The 19,510-nt window shown below is 40.7% G+C and overlaps 1 protein-coding gene across 2 annotated transcripts in view; it reads right to left on the bottom strand.

Moving 5' to 3' along the window:
* Window positions 1-19,510, bottom strand: part of ntm (neurotrimin) — a gene marked incomplete at both ends in the record, with an annotated part of 489,430 nt that overhangs the window by 28,706 nt on the left and 441,214 nt on the right. For both annotated transcript variants that reach the window (XM_083986301.1, XM_083986300.1), the window contains one exon: window positions 5,153-5,272. In XM_083986301.1, the coding sequence (XP_083842427.1) occupies window positions 5,153-5,272 (120 nt within the window). The remainder of the gene's footprint in view (window positions 1-5,152; window positions 5,273-19,510) is intronic.

Genomic DNA, 19,510 nt, shown 5'->3' with positions numbered 1-19,510 from the left:
AATATGGATGTTTATTTTTTGGTCAATTTGGCCATTTAACTTTTACTGCCAAAACCAAGTACCTACTGTAAAAACAAAGGGATCATCAATTTTATTACTATATTTGAAAAAATATTCTCAATGATGGTGGTTTTTACCTTACCTTTTTGGGGCCCCTGTCAGTCAGGGAATTTGAATTGTCCTAACTTTCCCCCCTTATACAGTGCCGCTGGGTACAAGCCTAGTCACAAACACTGAATCTTATCAGTTAACGAGGGGGGGTCAGGGTCCATATACCAAACATTATGTCCTGGTAACTCATCTTAGTAACTCACTAAAAAAGTTATGTGCTCCCCTGCCTCTATGCACAGTACAGTAGCAATTAAGTCTAACACTGGCTCCAATGGTGCGACCACTACTCTTGCCACATTCAGGGTGAAGCACAGTTGTTGGCAGAAAGAGAAAACAGCGCTGAGCTGACAGTCAACCAAAGTCAAAGCCCGACTGCCTCGAATGTGTGGATTCTTGTGTAAACAGATTAGTTCAACTCCAGTACAACTGGCTGGAAGAGAGAAAAGAGAAAATGCAGTATAAGGAGCTGCAGAGAGTCAACTGTTGGTCACAGTAGCTACTGACATGATCTCTGACTCTGCAGCCTCCAAACAATCGACTGGAACCGGCGGAGGCAGTTGCAGTCACATTTGTTTCGTGCATACAGAGTGTGCAGATTTGAATTGGTGATATACTGTTGTCACTGAACCCATCTTTGTCTGCAGGAGGCGTCACACGCAGGAGGACACACGGTAGCTAATTAGACTACCCTTTTGAAACTTACCCTTCACAATAGTGCATACGTATGGAATTTTAAACAATCACAAGTACTGTAGCTGCTATAGGAGAAACTGGGTTATACTACTACTTCATATCCACAGGACACAATTTTATGGATCAGCTGTGAAATATTACAATGTTTTCTTGAGGTGACAGGACAATGAGCAGGTGTCTTCAGCATCTTTTTTGTGCTGTAAGCCCAGGACTGAGGATCCACGGTCTAGTGGGAGAAGCACTAGTTAGCAGCCTATCCGTGGCTGAGATGACAAAGCACAGAAATAGCTGGTAATGTGATATTTCTTTTTAGGTCAAAAATATATGCAATATGAATGCTTACGGGATCTAGGTTACTACTGTAAGAAGAAGAGAGGAGATGCCATGCAACTACATGTATTCGAGTGGAATGTACTCAGGCCATGTTTTCAGAGCTAAGTAACATTCCCCATGATAAAGTCAGTGCTGTTACATGAATGATCAATTGGATTTACATTAAAGGGATAGTTAAACATTTCGGCAAATTGGCCCATTGCCATAATTCCTATAGTGGAGTAGGTTTGTTACCTTAGGAGTAGGTTCATTACCTTTAATTGTCAGTGCAAGCTATTTTTAGAACAGCTACGCTATGGAGGCTATGGGATTTCTTCGTTTCCCTCATCAAACTCATCAAATACACAATCCAACAACTCCAAAACGCTCTCATGGAAAAGTTGTGTTGTTTTCGAGGCAAATACAGAGACTGCTTGCTGAAAAACTGCCCCCAAAGGGAACGTGCATCAGTGGTTTTGCATGAATTTACCTTGAAAACAACTCTGTCTCGTAACGTTCTGTTATTATCTCATAGCGTAGTGAATGTGCAGGTCACAACTTGTCCACCAGAGTGTTTTGGAGTTGCTGGATTGTGTATTTGATTAATTTGATGAGGGAAACTAAGAAATCCCATTAGCCTCCATAGCATAGCTCTGAGCAGCTCGCGGCTCCGCTGTGCCGTTCTAAAAATAGCTTGCACCAATAATTAAAGGTAACGAACCTACTCCTAAAACTATAGGGATTATGGCAACGGGCCAATTTGCCAAAATGTTAAACTATCCCTTTAACTTATCACAGACATTGGGAGTCTCTTTACCAAGCATAATTATCAGTTCAAAATTATAAATCATACTTTGGTTACTGGTCAAAAACTTTGAATAGTTTGATGAGCATTGTGGGACATCATGTTCCAAATGCTGGCAGTGTTGTCTGACTTGTCAAAGGGATAAAAGAAAATAAGAAAAAGTTCATATTAAAGCCTGGAATAATTTGCAGTAATGAAAAACAACTGTACCTCTGCTGATTGCTTAATTTTAACTGCAAACACATTGGACAGATCCAATTTTTGCTGTCATTCCCCCACGAATCCATGTGTTCACTCTGAAATATGTCATCTCCTCACCTATTTCTACCGCGCTGGAACGCCTGTCAAAGAAAACTCCCAAGCTGTTTTCTGCCATCAGTCTTTTAATGAGCAAGACAATACAGCGCAGTAGGCTGGGTAACTGTTCTGCATTCACTAATAGTGCTTTAGAGCTGACTGACAGGAACAGGCTTCAAGTGATTTATGCATGAAATTGACTAAAAAATAAAGTGAACACGGGATCCAGCAAAACTGTGGTGCGTTTTCCTTTTCTAAGATTCGTCTGCAGCCGTGTTTGTAATCCCAAACACTTTAGAGTAATTTGAGAGATTCTCTGTGCTTATGTGGTGGTGAAGTATCCAGCTTGTGTTTGGAGTTTTAAGTATTCTGCTGCTACGTGTTGATATGCTGCAAGAATCCTCTCTGTCAGATCTTCTTACCTCAGTCCAGCGGGTTTTTACTCCTGTCCACAGGTAATAATCCAGAGGAGTTGCACTGCATTCTCAGCTGAAGCACTGTATGGGAGTCATACAGAAACTAGAGACTGAACTAGAGCTTAACTGTGGGCTCCAGCAAAGGCTCTCATTAAACTACAAGTTTTAATTGGGCACTAGAAACAGGATGTCACTCAGTCAGAAACAGGGATGTCATTAATATGTTGCATATATTGAATATGTGGATTTTTCTGTGAATTCGGCATTAAGCAGCGGCGGCGGGATGGCAGACAGCGTTTCTGCTCATGCAGAAGTTTCCGGGACAGAGAGCGTTTCATCCTGGGTCCACGTTTTTTTTTTTTCAGTCTGCTACAGAGTTTCTTGCTCATTTGTCAAATTGTAAAGCAAGTGTGAGCTCAAGCGTTCTCACATCTGCCTGAGAAAACACACACACACACACACACATCCTGAAAAGATAGAATCCACTTATCTTTGAGATTCATTCGTTTTTGTTTTCTTACAGTAGGGCACGTGTCAAAAGTCTGACCCCAGAGCCCCTTTCTACAAGATGGCAACAGCTGTAACTGACACTCAGCTTCATCTGTAGAGAGTCATCAACTCTACAACACTTCTGCAACTGAAATCAAATGAATTACACATTTTAAATCCTCAACAGAAAGTTTAATAACAAATCAGAGCTGCAGCCATATTTAACTATTTTCTAAGTTACTGTCCCTTTGTTCTGTCATTGTCATTGCATTTCCACGATTGTATTGCACTGTATATTTTAATTATAGTGTTTGTAAAAGGTCAGCAAACGCCATGCAGTGCATCAGTTTGATGCTCTGTGTTGATGCCTTGTAAAAAATAATAAAATAAAATAAAGATTGTGTTTTTTTGTGATCTGGTTTCCATTAAAAATTTGAGTTATGCAAATTCAGTCCCGACTCAGACCCTGACATCTGACTCCTTGACCCTACGAGTTGGATAAAGCCTCATCTCCGTGAAACAAAAGAAAGAAACAAAGCAGTTAAATAACAGCAGTCTCCTCCCTGAGGTTTGCACAGCGATGTATGCACAAGCATAGGAGTTCATAAATAATAACCAATCTGTGTCCTCTTTCAGTGTTTATCTCCACATAGATAGGCCAGACACAAATGTCTCATTTCAACACATTTCCCGGATCCCACAGGACAGAGCTGATGACAGAACAAACGCTGTGGCTTTTCAATGCAGCTCATTAGGAATGCAAGCATCACACTCCATTAAGCGAAGCACGGACACACACAGTGGTACATGAACGATGGCTAACACTCGGTTTCCCCCAGTCTTCGGGAAGGAATAAAGGAATAAATGCAGAAGCTAAGCTGATTCTGGACATACTTGCAGTGGTCCTTGCTTGTCTATGCATAATTCTCCACACTGTGTTAGTGCTCTCTGCATTAATCCTGTCATTCAAAGTGCCTCCACAACATTTACATCCATCCAATTATCCTAATTAATTAGTTCAATTACAACAGGGCCAGTTTATTTTCCTGTGAACAATTACGTTGTAATGATGATCTGGAAACAGGTAATGATGGGTAATAAGTGAAGCGAAAAATCCACCAAGGGTCAAACAAAGTCAAAGACAGGGCTATAAACACAAGAGGGGTGATGGGGAGAGAGAGAGAGAGAGAGAGATAGAGAGGAGGATGGGAGGAAAATAAAGTAGGAAGGGGAGGAAATGTAATGCACTTAAAGGGATAGTTCACCCAAAATAGAAATTTCACTCATTATCTACTCACCCTCATGTCGACTAAGGGCTGGGAGAAGTTTCAGAGTTATCCGTGGCTTCTCTGAGTTACAGGGGGTCTCGGCGTAGCAGTGCATGTCCATATAACGGTTGCAAATGGATACCAACTGTCCTCATAACAAAAAGACACACCAAAAAACATCCAAATACCTCCATGCTGCTTGTATGTAATGTCCGTCTTGTATTGAAGCCCCGAAATGCGAAATTGTCCCGAAAAAAATTAAATATCTATATTTCAAGCTTGTTTGTAGCGGAAGCTCCTCTTCCCGGTTCGTCAAATTTGGACAAACTGGAAGAGGGCAGACCCTGGTTCGTCCAAATTTGACGAACCAGGAAGAGGAGCTTCCGCTACAAACAAGCTTGAAGAATAGACTTATTTAATTTTTTTCGGGACAATTTCGCATTTCGGGGCTTCAATACAAGATGGACATTACATACGAGCAGCATGGAGGTATTTGGATGTTTTTTGGTGTGTCTTTTTGTTACAAAGACAGTTGGTATCCATTTGCAACCGTTGTATGGACATGCACTGCTACGCCGAGACCCCCTGTAACTCAGAGAAGCCACGGAGGACTCTGAAACTTCTCCCAGCCCTTAGTCCACATGAGGGTGAGTAGATAATGAGTGAAATTTCAATTTTGGGTGAACTACCCCTTTAAGAGGAAACTATGAATATAGCAGAGAAAGAGCTGCTGTTGAGGTAATTCATGTCAGACCAGTTACCTGAGACGAGCTTCCAGCTGATGGAGGGCTCTGGTTTCCCGTTGGCCTGGCACATCAGGGTGACGTTGGAGCCTTCATTCACGTCTATGTCTTTTGACAGGTTGATGATTTTTGGCGGTACTGTGAAGGAAAATGAGAAAAAAGAAGAGGAAGAGAAAAAAAAAAGTAGGTTTGACATGGGCAATTAGCAGGCAGGGAAGGCTAACAAAGGCACAGGCAGAATCTGCATTTTCCTTTATTCTGCTTCTTCCAACTCCCACAGCGTTAAGGAAGTAATTATTGCAAGTCTGTATAGCCATGGCTGGAAAAAGTGTTTCAGTGAGCAGAGCAACAATGAATATATAGAATAAATACATCTCGTATAGTTGTTTTCAAAGGACGGTAGACGGTAAATCATCAATATATCTAGACTGTAAACACCATTCATTTCACGGTTGAATCATTTGCATCTTTACTTCCTGATGTTCATTTTTCATAATATAGAAAAGTGAAGTCGACTCAACATATTTTGTTTACTCCTGATTGAGAGTATACATCTGCCTATAAATGGGAGGAATGTGCCTGTTTATCTGTCTGCATTTCATTTTTCTTCACATTTTCTTACTCATTCAATGGATTTCAGACTCGGCTTGTGTGTTGGCGAGGACCTGAGGAGGTGCAATGTCGATTTTTATTCCAAGAAAACAGTCAAAAATCAACACTTTGAAAAGGCATAACTGCATATTTCAAAAATAAATAACTAATTTACCCATCTATTTTTTTTAGGCTACATCTTAAACACCACTGTGGGAACAACAACACAGCTACTACAAACCCCCTGTTTTCTTTAAAGAGGCCACAATCAATATTTTTATAGCAGCAATGCATCAGCTGACAACGTGGAACCGATGTTGAATGTAAATGTGGGCCGCTGGCAGTTAACTGTGGCTGCCGGGTCTTCTACATAACTCATCCTAGTTCAGTCACTGGAGAGAGGGAGAGAGAGAGAGAGCAGAGACACACAGGTAGACGCTGGCTCGCTCGCTCAACACGGTCGGCATTTAGAAGGTCCAAATGTTTCCCTCAGGAGTTGGTGCAGACCAAAAAATTCATCAGGTGGGCCCGACACACAACTCCGAGCGAACAATCATGTTGCTCTGTAAGTGCTACCAGTTTGTCATATCAACTTAAATGGCGGTAATACATCAAGGTTGTGTTTATAGCCTGATTCTGCTGCTGCTCCACCCCCTCCCCTCTGCACCCACCCACTCACCCACCCACCAGTTAAAGGTCTACTTTACTTTCTTTCTTCTCCAACCAGCAGGTGGAAGCTGAGTGTGTAATGACAGAGTTTGTAAGAGGTGCTAATGGTTTTTCAAACTTCTTAAAGGGGAGGTTGCGTTTTTCTTTGTCCAACTTACTTTAAAAACTATTATTACAGTGAATCTACCATAGAACAGAAATAGCTGGTGACAGTTTTTTGAGAACAGTGCTGCTATTTCTGTCTGAAGGTGTTTCTCTCAGGTGGGAGGAGAGAACCATAAAACCTTAAGTGTCAAGAATAAGTGTGTCTTGGTGAGTCCACCGCCTGCCAGCACTTTTGTTGTATTTTTGGTGACATTATTTTGCAAAGTCATGCACATCCGAACCCCAAAAAAAACATAAAATCACACAAACGTCAATTCATATTTGGCTCATTTTTTGACTATTATTGTAAATTAGTTTGACAACCGACGTAATCATGCCTTTCAAATAAATAATCTGCTTGGGTGGTAAGCATTAGATTAAATGAGTTATTCAGCTCTGACAGTTATCAGATAGAGAGACTTTTCTTTACTGTGCCGTTCACAGCAGGTATCTGCTCCATCTGCAGGCTCCAACAGAAGCCATGTGGCACACTGTCATGCTGCAGTAACAGCCACAGCCACAGCTGAGCTGCTGGGTAAAGTTTTGTGTAAACATATTTAACTTTCACATCACAAAAGTCTCTCAGGGGATATTTAAAGGTACATTGTGTAGGAATTACTTCCATCTAGCATTGTGGTTGTAGATCGCAAACAACTCAATCGTATTTTTCATGCTGCATTCACGTGAAATTGGGCAGACGGCAGACGGACGACAGCCGCTGCACGTAACAGCATAAACAAGCCTCTATGTAAACAAGTGGTCCGTCAGCACGAGGCAAAACAATACACGTGACAATATGTTGTCATGGCGATGTCGTATTGTTTACCTGACCCATGTTTTACCGGCTTTTTCTCGACTTCTGTGACTAAAATGACATCTGGTTTGTTAGCGACGGCCGTCTGCCCAACTGCAGGTGAATGCAGCACCAGTGTAACGCTCCATTCCTCCTCACTGCGTTACCGCGGTGACTTTTCCCAGACGCCACCTCGACCTGAGCCGACAGCTCCGGTGTCTCCGCTGAGTTTCCGTGGTTTCCTACCGTCACGCTGCCACTGAACGTAAAAACATGGAGACACCACATGGCAGCCAGCACCGAGCTTACCCGCTCCATGTGGATATGAATGATATGAACGGCTCATTCAGAGCTGAAAGGAACACTTCAGTTTGCTGATGGGGGGGATTACTGATCAATGAAAAACAGACTTTTGAACAAAATAATCAATTTTCGTGAATAGATAACAGGAGAAGTTACACAATGTCCCTTTAATGGTGTGTAGTTATGTATGATTGTATGATAAATAAGCTGGAACACATGATAATCACAAGATGTTGAATGTATCTAAAGTAAAGTGAGAGGTTAATTCTAATATGAGTTGTTTATAGCTTATAGCTTGTTCATATTTATAGACATGTTGTCGCGGATGAAAGTCCAGATTCTCAAGCTGCCATGCAGTGTGTCATGACGGGAATGGAGGTAGAAACCGATTGCTGTCACAGCCTCTGACACACTCACCTATAATGTGTGAGTGATAAATGTATTTTTTCAGATCCTGCCCCATTTCCAAGTGGACTGTGTGCTCAGAAATATCGGAGTATGAATTCAACTGCAATCTCCACCGAGCTGTCTGGTTCCTCTGAACAAGTCTCTTACATGCTTCCTTGTTCAGGGCTAAAATTAGGCTCAGACAATTCTATCCTGAGCCAGGCTGCGGAACCGCGCTCTGAACCTGTGAACACATTGTCACAGTACATCTTATTAAGTTGCGATAATAAGAGCACTCCATTAGTCTAAAGACCTCCCTTGAAACAAATAGCCCCTGAATGAGATGAGGTGGTTTCACCTGTTTGAATGCAGCACCACTTCAAAGAGGATTTCTGCGCCAGTAGTCCATTGATTGAAAACGCATTCTCAAAGCAGGCTGAGTTGTGTTGTGTGCACTTTCCGCTGTATAAACCAGAGCTGCAAAATTATATTGATTTCTTTGCAGTCAGACAATTTTATGGCTACCAGTCTTTTTTTTTTTTCTCAAGGCAGGCTGCTTAATCAAACTCTCTTCTAAATGAACCGTTGGACAAAGCTCCTCTGAGGCAGACACCTAAAGTATCCACAGTGCAAGAGAAGAGGTGGTAACAAGATAAAAATTTTGCAGTAACCAAGGTCTGTGAAATATGAATTCATCATGCTCATCTGTAGCACTATCTCTGAAAAAAAATGTTCTGAAGCATTTCATGTAGATAAAAGACAGTTTTCAGGAAACAAATAATACAAGTTATATCATGTAGATGACGTCAAAAAAGAAAAATCCTCTGCTTTCTGAGTGTTAAACTTTAAACTGCAATTTTAAAGTAGTTCAGGGTAAATTGCCTCTGAACGAGAAAATGAAAGATCTATAATACAGAGCACTTTGTACAGGACAGATATTACCAAGTCCTTTGAGAGTGCTTCTCCAAGGTGAAGGCAGATGGTAACAATGAGGAGTGTAAACCTTGCCTGCATGGATCGCAGCCTTTGTTATGCCCTTTCTTCCTTTATAGATCACTCACGAGAGTCACTGAAAGTCTCTAATAAGAAGATCAAAGAGCTGGTTCCATTAAATTTAAAACATCCACGGGGACGCCTCCTTCACGTTTGTTCTGTGAAAACCAACATGGATGGATGTCCACAGTGAGCCTGATACCGCAATATCAAACATGCCAAAGGAGCTGATAATAATAGTAATACTAAAATATTCTCGAGTTACATAACTCATTATTCATTAGATTTTCTGTAATGATCACAATTCCCTCTAGTGACTGGTTTGGTACCAGTGTTATCAATATTTTATATTACAGGGTAGTCAATGCATGATGTGTCAATAGATTTTCTGCAGGCTCAAATCACAACAGTGATGTAAAAATAACATAAATGGCATTTAGAATATGTGTTGTGTACATTATTTCCATATTGGATGTACAGTTAAAGCTCTGTTGAATTAAATTACATACTTTCAGTCTTTTTGTCCTTTTAATAAGCAGCTGGATTTAATATAGTTTTCATTGTAAATATCATATCCCTATGTGCAAGAACATGCTTGTCCATCTGTGCACCACACAGAATGTTCTATAACACAATAAATAAAATAAAATAAAATAAAAACAAAGATGTGTGAGCTCCTTTAAGAAAATTTACATTTAGCGATTTTTATCCAAAGCAACTGTTCAGTGTGGGTACATCAGTACAGCCTCAGTGCAGTGGGAGACCTTGGTGTCGGTACAAAGTACTACGTCTATTTAATAAGTGAAGGAGATCAGTTGAAGAAGTGCAGCATAAGTGCTAGTTATGCTCGTTGGGTTGTTAGAGGTGTGAGGTGAGCAGGTGCTCTCTGAAGAGATGAATCTTCAAGAGACTCTTGAAGATAGAGAGCGATGCCCTGCTCCGAGTAGCTTGTAGATTCAGTAGCTTGTTCCATCGTCAAGGAACCACAGACCAGGAGACTCACTTATAAAACCTGTACTATGAAAACCTGAAAGCAACGTACGTAAGACATAAATTGGATTTAAAGGAGACATATTATGCCCGCTTTCCACAAATTGAAATAGTTCCCAGGTGTCTTAAAGACATGTCTGTGACATGCTGTGGTCAAAATACCTCAAGGATCAAACATCACAGCTGTTGTCATCCTCTCAAAACAGCCCTGTTCAGAACGGCTGGTTTCAGTGCCTGTCCCTTTAAATGCAAATGAGCCACTGCTTGCCCCGCCCCACCCCTTCTACCAGGTAGGGGTGGTATTATGCATATTTGAATGCTAGTTATATCACTGGAAGACAACTGAGGGAACAGCTGGTAAAACCACATGGATTTCAATCAGGGAGCCTGCACATTACATTTTTTTTTTTGTCAATTCTCACACTTTGGGGGCAAGACAAAAGGCAAGACAAACAGAAATGGCCGTTTGTCCTGTTTGTCGTGCCTCCTTCAACGAGTTTCCACGAGTTTACCCGAGTAAGGAAAACAAATTTGATTGGTCGTTAGTGAGCAGGCGGGATATTCAATGTTTGGGGCGGGACCGAGCTCGGTGTATGTGTGTGAGTGTGTTTAGCTAACGTAGCTAACTGTTAGCTAGTAGGCTTGCTATGTTATAGCTTGCTAACTTAGCTAACGAGGCTAAGTGATGGACCGCATGGATCTGGAGGAGAGTGGAGTAGGGACGGAGGAGAGTTTGTGTCGGTGGTGGACGAGTCTCCTCCATCGTACCCTGCGTTTTTCTCAGACGTTTGATTGACGGATGACAGATCCAATATCATTGGCTGATGAATCGTGAGCAACGTGTTTATTATACATAATTTGTGCGCCTGCATTATCCAATGCGAAAAAAAACTACCCCACTTTCAACCCGTATTTACTTGAGAATAGAATTTTGCACAAAGTTTGGCCTACGTCGTCTGATAGATGAGTGATTACACTAATTTTAAGACCCATTGTGGGCTCAAAATCAATTTTCTTTTCTGAATACCTTTATAGAGTGATATTTCCATAATATGTCCTATTTAAAAGACAGTGCAGATGCACACCTGCAAGAAATGCTCCCTTAATAAATCACAGTCAAATTGGAAATTTCACCAAGGATCCACCGCATAGCCTACAGTATTATGCCCTTGATTATGCCCACTTTTACCACAAATAGTCAATGCAGAGCACCCCCAGAGTGCTGATGCATATAAATGATCCTGTTGATCAACAGTTCTTTACAATGAATCATGGAAACGAGCGATAAGAAAGGGAAGAAGAGGAACTTCTCCATCACAGATCGAGGTGCCTGTGGGTGAAGTGGAGGTCAGCAGAGAAATAGTTTCTGTTTGGTGGCCCCAGCAGTGGGGTCACCACCGAAAGAAAATATTGTGAGGGGAGACTTGTGTAGAGAGGCCGGGAGCTGATCCTCTGTGCCATACTGTGCAGAACGACAAACACCTTGACGATCTGGGAGAGTGTTTTTGGATGGTTGGGGTTAGAGGTGAGAGTACACTAGCATGGATGGTGTTTCCACACATCTCCTCAGTGTAAATATAATTAGACTTATATTAGAATTACCAAGCCCTCTGAGCTGAGCCACTACCACATTTGTCAGGACCAAGTTACAGTCACATATGTCTAAGACATTTATTTCATGTGTGTGGTTTCTATTTACTGAAAGATGGAGCCCTCATCACAAGTTGAGTGATGTCAATTGCACTGATTACTGTACACTTGAGAAAACTGGACATTGGAGCAAACTGCCTTTGGATATTGACCTATTGACACAGAATCAAACATCAACAGTTTTCAAACATACTATACTGAGCCTGTCTACTAATTCATAAGGTGGTTTCCTTAAAGAGGAACTATGCAGGGTTTTAGCTGAACTATTCTACATTTTTACCTTAATTAAACAGCTTTGGAGTAATTGTGATGGTTTAATAAAGGACTTGGAGGCTCTGTGCCTTCCACCTAACGTCTCTTGGCTGAAAACCAATCTTGTAAGATCAGCTCCGTCGCCCCGGTGTCCCAGCTGTCGTTTCTGCGGCACTGCGACACAAACGCGCCCTGCAACCCATAATCTCTTGTTTATGAAAGATAAGACTACACAAATATACATGTCATAACGCGTATATGATAAATAACTTTATCCACCGCTCCATGGATTGCTGTCTCGCCGGCTTTGTTGAAAACACATGCACATGGCCGAGAGGAGGGTTAGCAAAACAGCAGGAAAATGACCAAACTTGCAAAGTTCCCCTTTAAAACCCAGATTGGTAAGAACCTGTATTCATCCTAGGATGGTGCTGTTGGTCTGTCTGACACTGAATCCAGATCAGTACATAGATCAACAGCACGGCTCCAATGAAATGGTCTTATATCCATTCATCTTTACGCACTTCCCTCTGACCCTATGTTCAACCATTCTTCAGGCAGCACCAGAGCCTCCATCATGATCACAGTATTTATACATTCACAGCCATCAGGCTGATTCATTCACTTCACCAAACTGATTGCAACAATCAGTGGAAGCCCCTCCCACACCCCAGGGTAACATTTAGAATTAGGAAAATGGTGTGTGAATACAATGTATTGATTTACATGGTGTCTCCAGTGCACTCTGTGCTTGAGAACACAGCTGTATTTTACACACAAAATATATTAAATTAAATTGCAAATGCTGATATCAGAACATTTAATCAAATATGTCTACATGTTCAATTAAATATAAGAAGGATCTCACATTTAATATCTGTAATCTGTCTTTAATAAACCACCTTCACCACCATCTGAAAACCAGGTTTCCCCTGTCACCAAAATGTTTACGGGCAACTTGCTGTACAGGTGCACACATTGTCCTGTCATATGTGTTTTTAAAGATCCTAACCTTTGTGGGCAGTGGCGTACACATCTTTCAGGCCCTGTTTCGTGCGTACGCATGAAGAAGCGTCGGGTTGTATGATTGATCTCAAGTAGCTGGTCACTCTGAAGGCAGAGATAGTGACTTGAATTTGGTTCTGATGGCCCTTGGAGGATGATTGACGGAGGCACATGTGCCCTTTTGGGCTTATGGCAGCCACACTCTGGAGAGTTCCACTGTGTGACAAACAGCACAGTGGCCTAGGTGAGGGATCCCTGGTTTGAATGGAGAGCTGGGTGTCATACTGAGTCAGATAAGATTTGATTTCTCTCCATGTGTAAAGTGTCACGGCAGATGCAATATGGTCGGTGGCACAAAGTCCGTATGTGTTGATGAACCCAATGTGTGTGTGTGTAAAATATGTTTTGGATATTTTGGAAATCCTACTAACATGAACAACTGAAATTATATGAATAAGTACAAGTATTTTTCAGATTTTTTACATGAGATAACATCCAGCTTTCTCTCCTGTCAGTCAGCTGTAACAAGTATTAATTTTGTTGATTTTATGTTGATTATTGTTAATTTATTTAAACAAATCCACACACACTAATAAGAAACTAACTGAAACCCTCATACCTAGCAAATCCAGACACAAATGTTAACGGTGTGGCTCCATAAATGATTCCTTGACTATATTTTAACTTCATTATGTAAATGAAGGACTGTCCTCATTTACTTTCCCATCAATATGTTAATGATGTTTGTGTCAAATACACTTTTCTCTCACTTCTCTCTTTGATCTGATTGTTTTGAAACGAGAGTTGATGTCCTTTTTTGTGATAATGTGAATTTTAATTGTGACAACATTCCACGTGAAATATTTTACCTCCCAAGACTTCCAAGGACGTCAGCTCAGCCAATCACCAATTAGTGAAGACTCACAACATTTTAAAGTTTGAATTAAAAATACATCAGATCATGACCTCATTTACATTTGAATTTTGCCACACCTCTGGCATAAAATAATAATTTAAATTCTAATAATAATAAAAAAAAAAAAAAACTGAGGAAAAGTTTTGCTATCCCAATGTTCAAGTTTGCTTCAATACATGAATTGGCAGTGGAAAGATCCAAGAGATCGTTGACTCCAACCCTAACTCCAATCTAACCATGTCCAGTGTCGTAGCCCTGCTTTAAAAACCATGTCATTCAGCTAAAGCTTCCATCCCCTCACCACGGCTCAGCAGAGAGACCAATTGCGGCCAAAACATAAAAGTGAAACTTGTACTAAAAAGGAAACTCGTGATTGAAGTCAAGACTGTGGATTTTGTCCACAGTTTCTCTCTACTACACAGAAACAATCCAAACACCAGAGACCAAAGCTGATATGATATGAGGCCAGTCAGAGAAATCCCACATTACGTTTGATCACTTCAGTTACAGCGTGTCATCGTGGCTGTGGTCTGGTCTGACTCTGGATGTAAATGCCAGCATTTTGCCTTTAAAGTCCGACTCACTACAGACCATTTCACTAGCAAACACTCGTACATGTGTGTCCTGTCAGGAGATTAACACATGGAATGACACATCCTCACAGACTGCACTTCATGCACTGCATCTTAAAGGTTTGTATTAGTTATATTACTGAGCTTCATTAGAAAGCTTCAAATCATTTGACTGTGTTAAAAAACAATGTATTAATATTATTATTTTGATCTATATTCATTTATTTATGATTGGAAGTGTTTCATTTGGTCCATTGGTCCTCCAATGATTCTGTTATCTATCTCTTTTTCTTATTTTATAGTTCATTTGGTCATAATTAAGTCTTAGCAGACTTTGAATGGATTGGTGATGGTACATAATACATATCTTTTCAACAAAGAAATTGACTTGTATTGATGTGATATTTGGGGAAAAAAACAGGAACAACAACATTTATACATGTATTATTTTATAAATTGACAGCTTCATTTTATCGTCCACAGATATTAGCATTGTAATGTGACCGCCTTTATGGGCAGTCACATCAGCATCTGAAATGATTAGCGTCTGGTGCGGTGTGTCGCTCACATTCAGACAGTGCTCATGTTGGAAACCAACATCTGAAGATGTCTGTGATGTCTCCAGATATGAAAACATCTGAAGATTCAGGTGATGGTTGTGTACTGTATAGTGGCGATGTTCTTTTTTTTGTTTTTTTTCCAGGATGTCTCACACTCATTAGGTTTCCTGAATAAATAAAATGTTATTTCATCTTATTTTTTTGTTTCTTTTTTTTTTTTTTGCTAACCTTGACACATCTGTCCAAGTTATCATTTCAGCATTTCCATTTCAAAGTAACAAGGACACATCTCTATTTTAACATTTGAGGATGATCAACCAAAAGTGTATGAATAGAGTGTCACCAGTGCTTTAACTTGTTTTAGTTTCATCAGCCTTGTTTGTAAGACAAAATCTCTATGAATAATTTATTGGATGTCAGCTTAATCCCCATTTACCCTTCCTGAATGACAAAAGCATACAGCAAGTGTGTCAGCAGAGCTTCTATTCTGCTGTGGTGCTAGAGGCCGAGGCAGAACCTCTGTTTGTGGAATAAATAAAGTTTCAGATGTGCTCAATACAAACTGTCAGGTTATGACACGTTGGAATATTTTTGTTGTAATATTGCTAATTATAATAACAACACTGTGAAATACACAGAGTCCTGTTTAAATCTGTGTTCTCAGAGAGACGAGACAAGAGCCAAGTAGAGTGGCTTAACGTGCAACACTTCCTGCTGATGTGTGGAAGGCGGTGTATTGATTTTATTATAAATGTATATATGCTGATGTTTGTTGAGGGTGGCTGGTCAAAGGGTATCGTATTAGATTTCTGGTTGTGTATGTTTTTTTTTTGCTTTTTTTCCCCCCTTGTGGCCTGAACGTTGCCATGACATAAATGAGTTGTGCATGTATGCAAATGGATGTGTGCCAGGACGAGAACGTGCCTGATAATAGTCTTGCAGCTGACTGGCCCCTCAGTGGATATGAAGAACCATGATGTTGCGCCTACGCTGCAAGGAGATCATTTTAGAGTTTTTGTTTCTAATTTTTATTGGCAACTTTAAATCTAGGCTAAAAATCTTGTTTATTTTCTCAATCTTGGTACAATTCGACAATGTTGTTGCCTATTTTTGGTAGTTTTATTGTATCATTGTGATAATATCATTACGTGTAATTTGTAACTGCTTGTCTATGTTTTGATTGAACCATTGAGATCATGTTTATGGTGACTTTTTACATTTTAAAGGGATAGTTCAACATTTTGGCAAATTGGCCCATTGCCATAATCCCTATAGTTTTAGGAGTAGGTTTGTTACCTTTAATTGTCGGTGCAAGCTATTTTTGAACAGCAAAGCAGAGCCGCAAGCCACTCAGAGCTAAGCTACAGTACAGAGGATAATGGGATTTCTTGGTTTCCCTCATCAAACTCATCAAATACACAATCCAACAACTCCAAAACGCTCTGGTGGACAAGTTGTGACCTGCACATTCACCACGCTATGAGATAATAACGGAACATTACGAGACAGAGTTGTTTTCAAGGTAAATTCATGCAAAACTGCGGATGCGTGTTCCCGTCGGAGGCAGTTTTTTGGTAATCAGTCTCTGCATTTGCCTTGAAAACAACTCTGTCTTGTAACGTTACATTATTATCTCATAGCGTGGTGAATATGCAGGTCACAACTTGTCCACCAGAGTGTTTTGGAGTTGTTGGATTGTGTATTTGATGAGTTTGATGAGGGAAACCAAGAAATCCCATTAGCCTCCTTAGCTCTGAGTGGCTTGCGGCTCTGCTCTGCTGTTCCAAAAATAGCTTGCACTGACAATTAAAGGTAACAAACCTATAGGGATTATTGCAATGGGCCAATTTGCCAAAATGTTGAACTGTCCCTTTAAGTAAAAACTGAATTGACTTCAACTGAATTGGACTCAATTGAATTACCGTGATTATAATATGGTTATTTTGGCCTATGTCTCCCCTGATGCTGGAATATACATCAATTTATTGAAAAGCACTTTGTAAAAAACCTCATTGCTAAAATCTACAATTTATCTGCTCCTGTTGCTACTTGGGCCTTAGGGAAGATGTGTCTCAGCCACCCCCTCATCAGGAATTAACATATTTGTTGGAAACCGGTGCCCCATCTCACAGTTATCATGAAAATAGTCAAAAGTCAAATGTGAAGAACACACATGACTCGAAGTCAAGATGCTCAGTTGCTAACAACCAGGAGCTCAGAAAAAAAAATGTTGCAGTGAAAGAAGAACAGGATAAAGAGACGGTAGCTGAATATCTGTCTAAATAAAGTAAAACAAAATAAAAATAAATCAAACATGTGAAGGAGCGCCAGGCATTACAGGTATGACCCGCTGGTTGGTTTATTTGAGGCAGCCCTCCACAATATCGACACTGACCACTATGTATTGATTTCACATTTTTTAAAACTATTTCAAATGGGCAAAATCTTGTGTTATTGTCGAGCTATGCGCAGCGTATTGATTCGCTGGGCCCTCTCTCTTACAAGCATTGACAACGGGCCCGTCTGTGCACAGCTCCTCCTCCTCTCCGCGGACACGCTGAATCAAAACATGATCATGCGTGGGAGGAAAGAGTGTTGTTGGCTTTTCCCCACGGAGACGACGGTTGGCATCGCTGCTAGTCAGTATCGACCGCCTGTGCTGAGTGGATAATGTTAATGTTAACTCTTTAACACTGACACTTGGTGTTTGCGGCCCCTCAATCCAGATGAATATTAAGCAGTGTTCTCCGAGACCGGAAAGGAAAGGGCTCGTCCTGAGGAAGTTGCGAAGAAAGTCTGGACCAGAGGCATTAGCATAACAAGAGTACATAGAGAAAAGTTTGGAAAATACATGTGGGGAGGCTGAACGGTCCCACTACTGTGATTAGCTGTCCAATTAATTTGTTTCCAATATTTCCAGGCTACAACCAGAGCCGCTGTGGCAGCTGAAGCAGAGAGGGTCAGGGAGGGATGGCAGCCAGTGAGGAGAGAGATGTAGGAGAGAAGGCAGCCAACACGCTGAGAGGACAGACTGACAGCAAACAGAGCAGCACAAGGGGCACTGTTTAGAAAATGCTGTCCCCCTGCCCTGTCCATCATTTCAAATGGCTGTCCAATGGTTGGACATTAAAAAACAAAAAACAAATGTTCCTTTTGTCCATGCATCTTTATTCTGTTTACGCCATAAATTGCCCACAGTATTGGGCTGTGTGCTCCTGTCCCTTCCTATAAAATGTCTGTGCACGCAAAGTGTTTGTGTGAATGTGTCTGTGGAGTCATCAGATTGATTTTGTCTGGCCCCAATTTCCTATAAAGCATGTTAAATTTGCTTTTAATAGAGGTGCAACCTCATGTCGTCGCTGAGAGAGAACTGCATGCGCTTCAAAGAGCGCCCCGAGTAAATCAGCAGCCTATCATAAAATTATATTTCATCCACTGTGGGGGTGCTGCAATCTCTACAATCTGTCAAAGTCATTTTTATTCATTCGTATTTTTAATGCACAATTATTTTATGAAAACCTAAAACAAATCTAAATGTATAGTTGTGTTTCAACATAGGACATATGTCTGCGTTAGAGCAGAACAGCTGTGTAATGTTTATTTAAAAGGCATTAGGCAAGCTGCCATTTATATACATGTCACCAATTAAAACTGAATTTGGAGAAAATCTGCAAAATAGCAAGCAAATAAAAAGCAAAAACAGGTCTCTCCACTACTGTTATGTGGATAATCATTAAGATAAATGGCAGGTGACTGAGGATTTGGTGGATATTTTCTCAAATGCTCAATAACTATGTCTGCTCCCATTTTATCAATACACCAACTGTTCCTCCACAGGCAGACCTGATTTTTTGGGTTGTTTTAATAATAAGGGGATATAAATGCATCCCTATTTCAGCCAATATTCATTTGCATCTTGGCAAACTGGCACCATTAACAGTATGGTGAAGCAGCTCAGGTTTGCAGTACTGAGCAATTATCACTGGATTTCTGACATGCTGGAGAAAACTTTAAAGCATACCAATTCTTAGGCACATTTATTAACGAAGACCTGTGAATTATAACTAATTGTAAATCACTGAATGTTAAAGTTTGCGTATCATGTCCACATGTTCAGCCTTCCCTGTGTTGAGACTCACTGCCACACAAACTGCAGCAGTTGGCATGAGGATTTTCAGCTGGCTCCTACCCCATGATTACACTTAACGTGTTCTATCAGGCAAAGGCTGTTTGGTCCTGAGTGCACTTCAAATTTCAAAATTTGTATCAACCTCCCTACATCACGGTGATTCTGCACGGAAAGCAATAATCACTGCATGATATCTGACCACAGTTAAATGGGAAAGTGGGTCAAGACCAAAGCAGAGCTGAATCTGGCTTCCTTTGGCTTCTGAAAGAAAACGCCACTTTCTATCACTAAAATATTTTAGAGAATGATTAGTGCATGTCTAGAACCCGGAGTGACAAAGAGAAACTTCAGTTCACACTTTCCATATGGCGCCTCACCCACCCACGGCGGGGATTCGTCAGAGACACAGTTTCTGTATTTTT

Source organism: Trachurus trachurus (genome assembly GCF_905171665.1).
Source record: "Trachurus trachurus genome assembly, chromosome: 14".
Lineage (NCBI taxonomy): Eukaryota > Metazoa > Chordata > Actinopteri > Carangiformes > Carangidae > Trachurus > Trachurus trachurus.
This window is presented reverse-complemented; position numbering and strand designations above follow the sequence as displayed.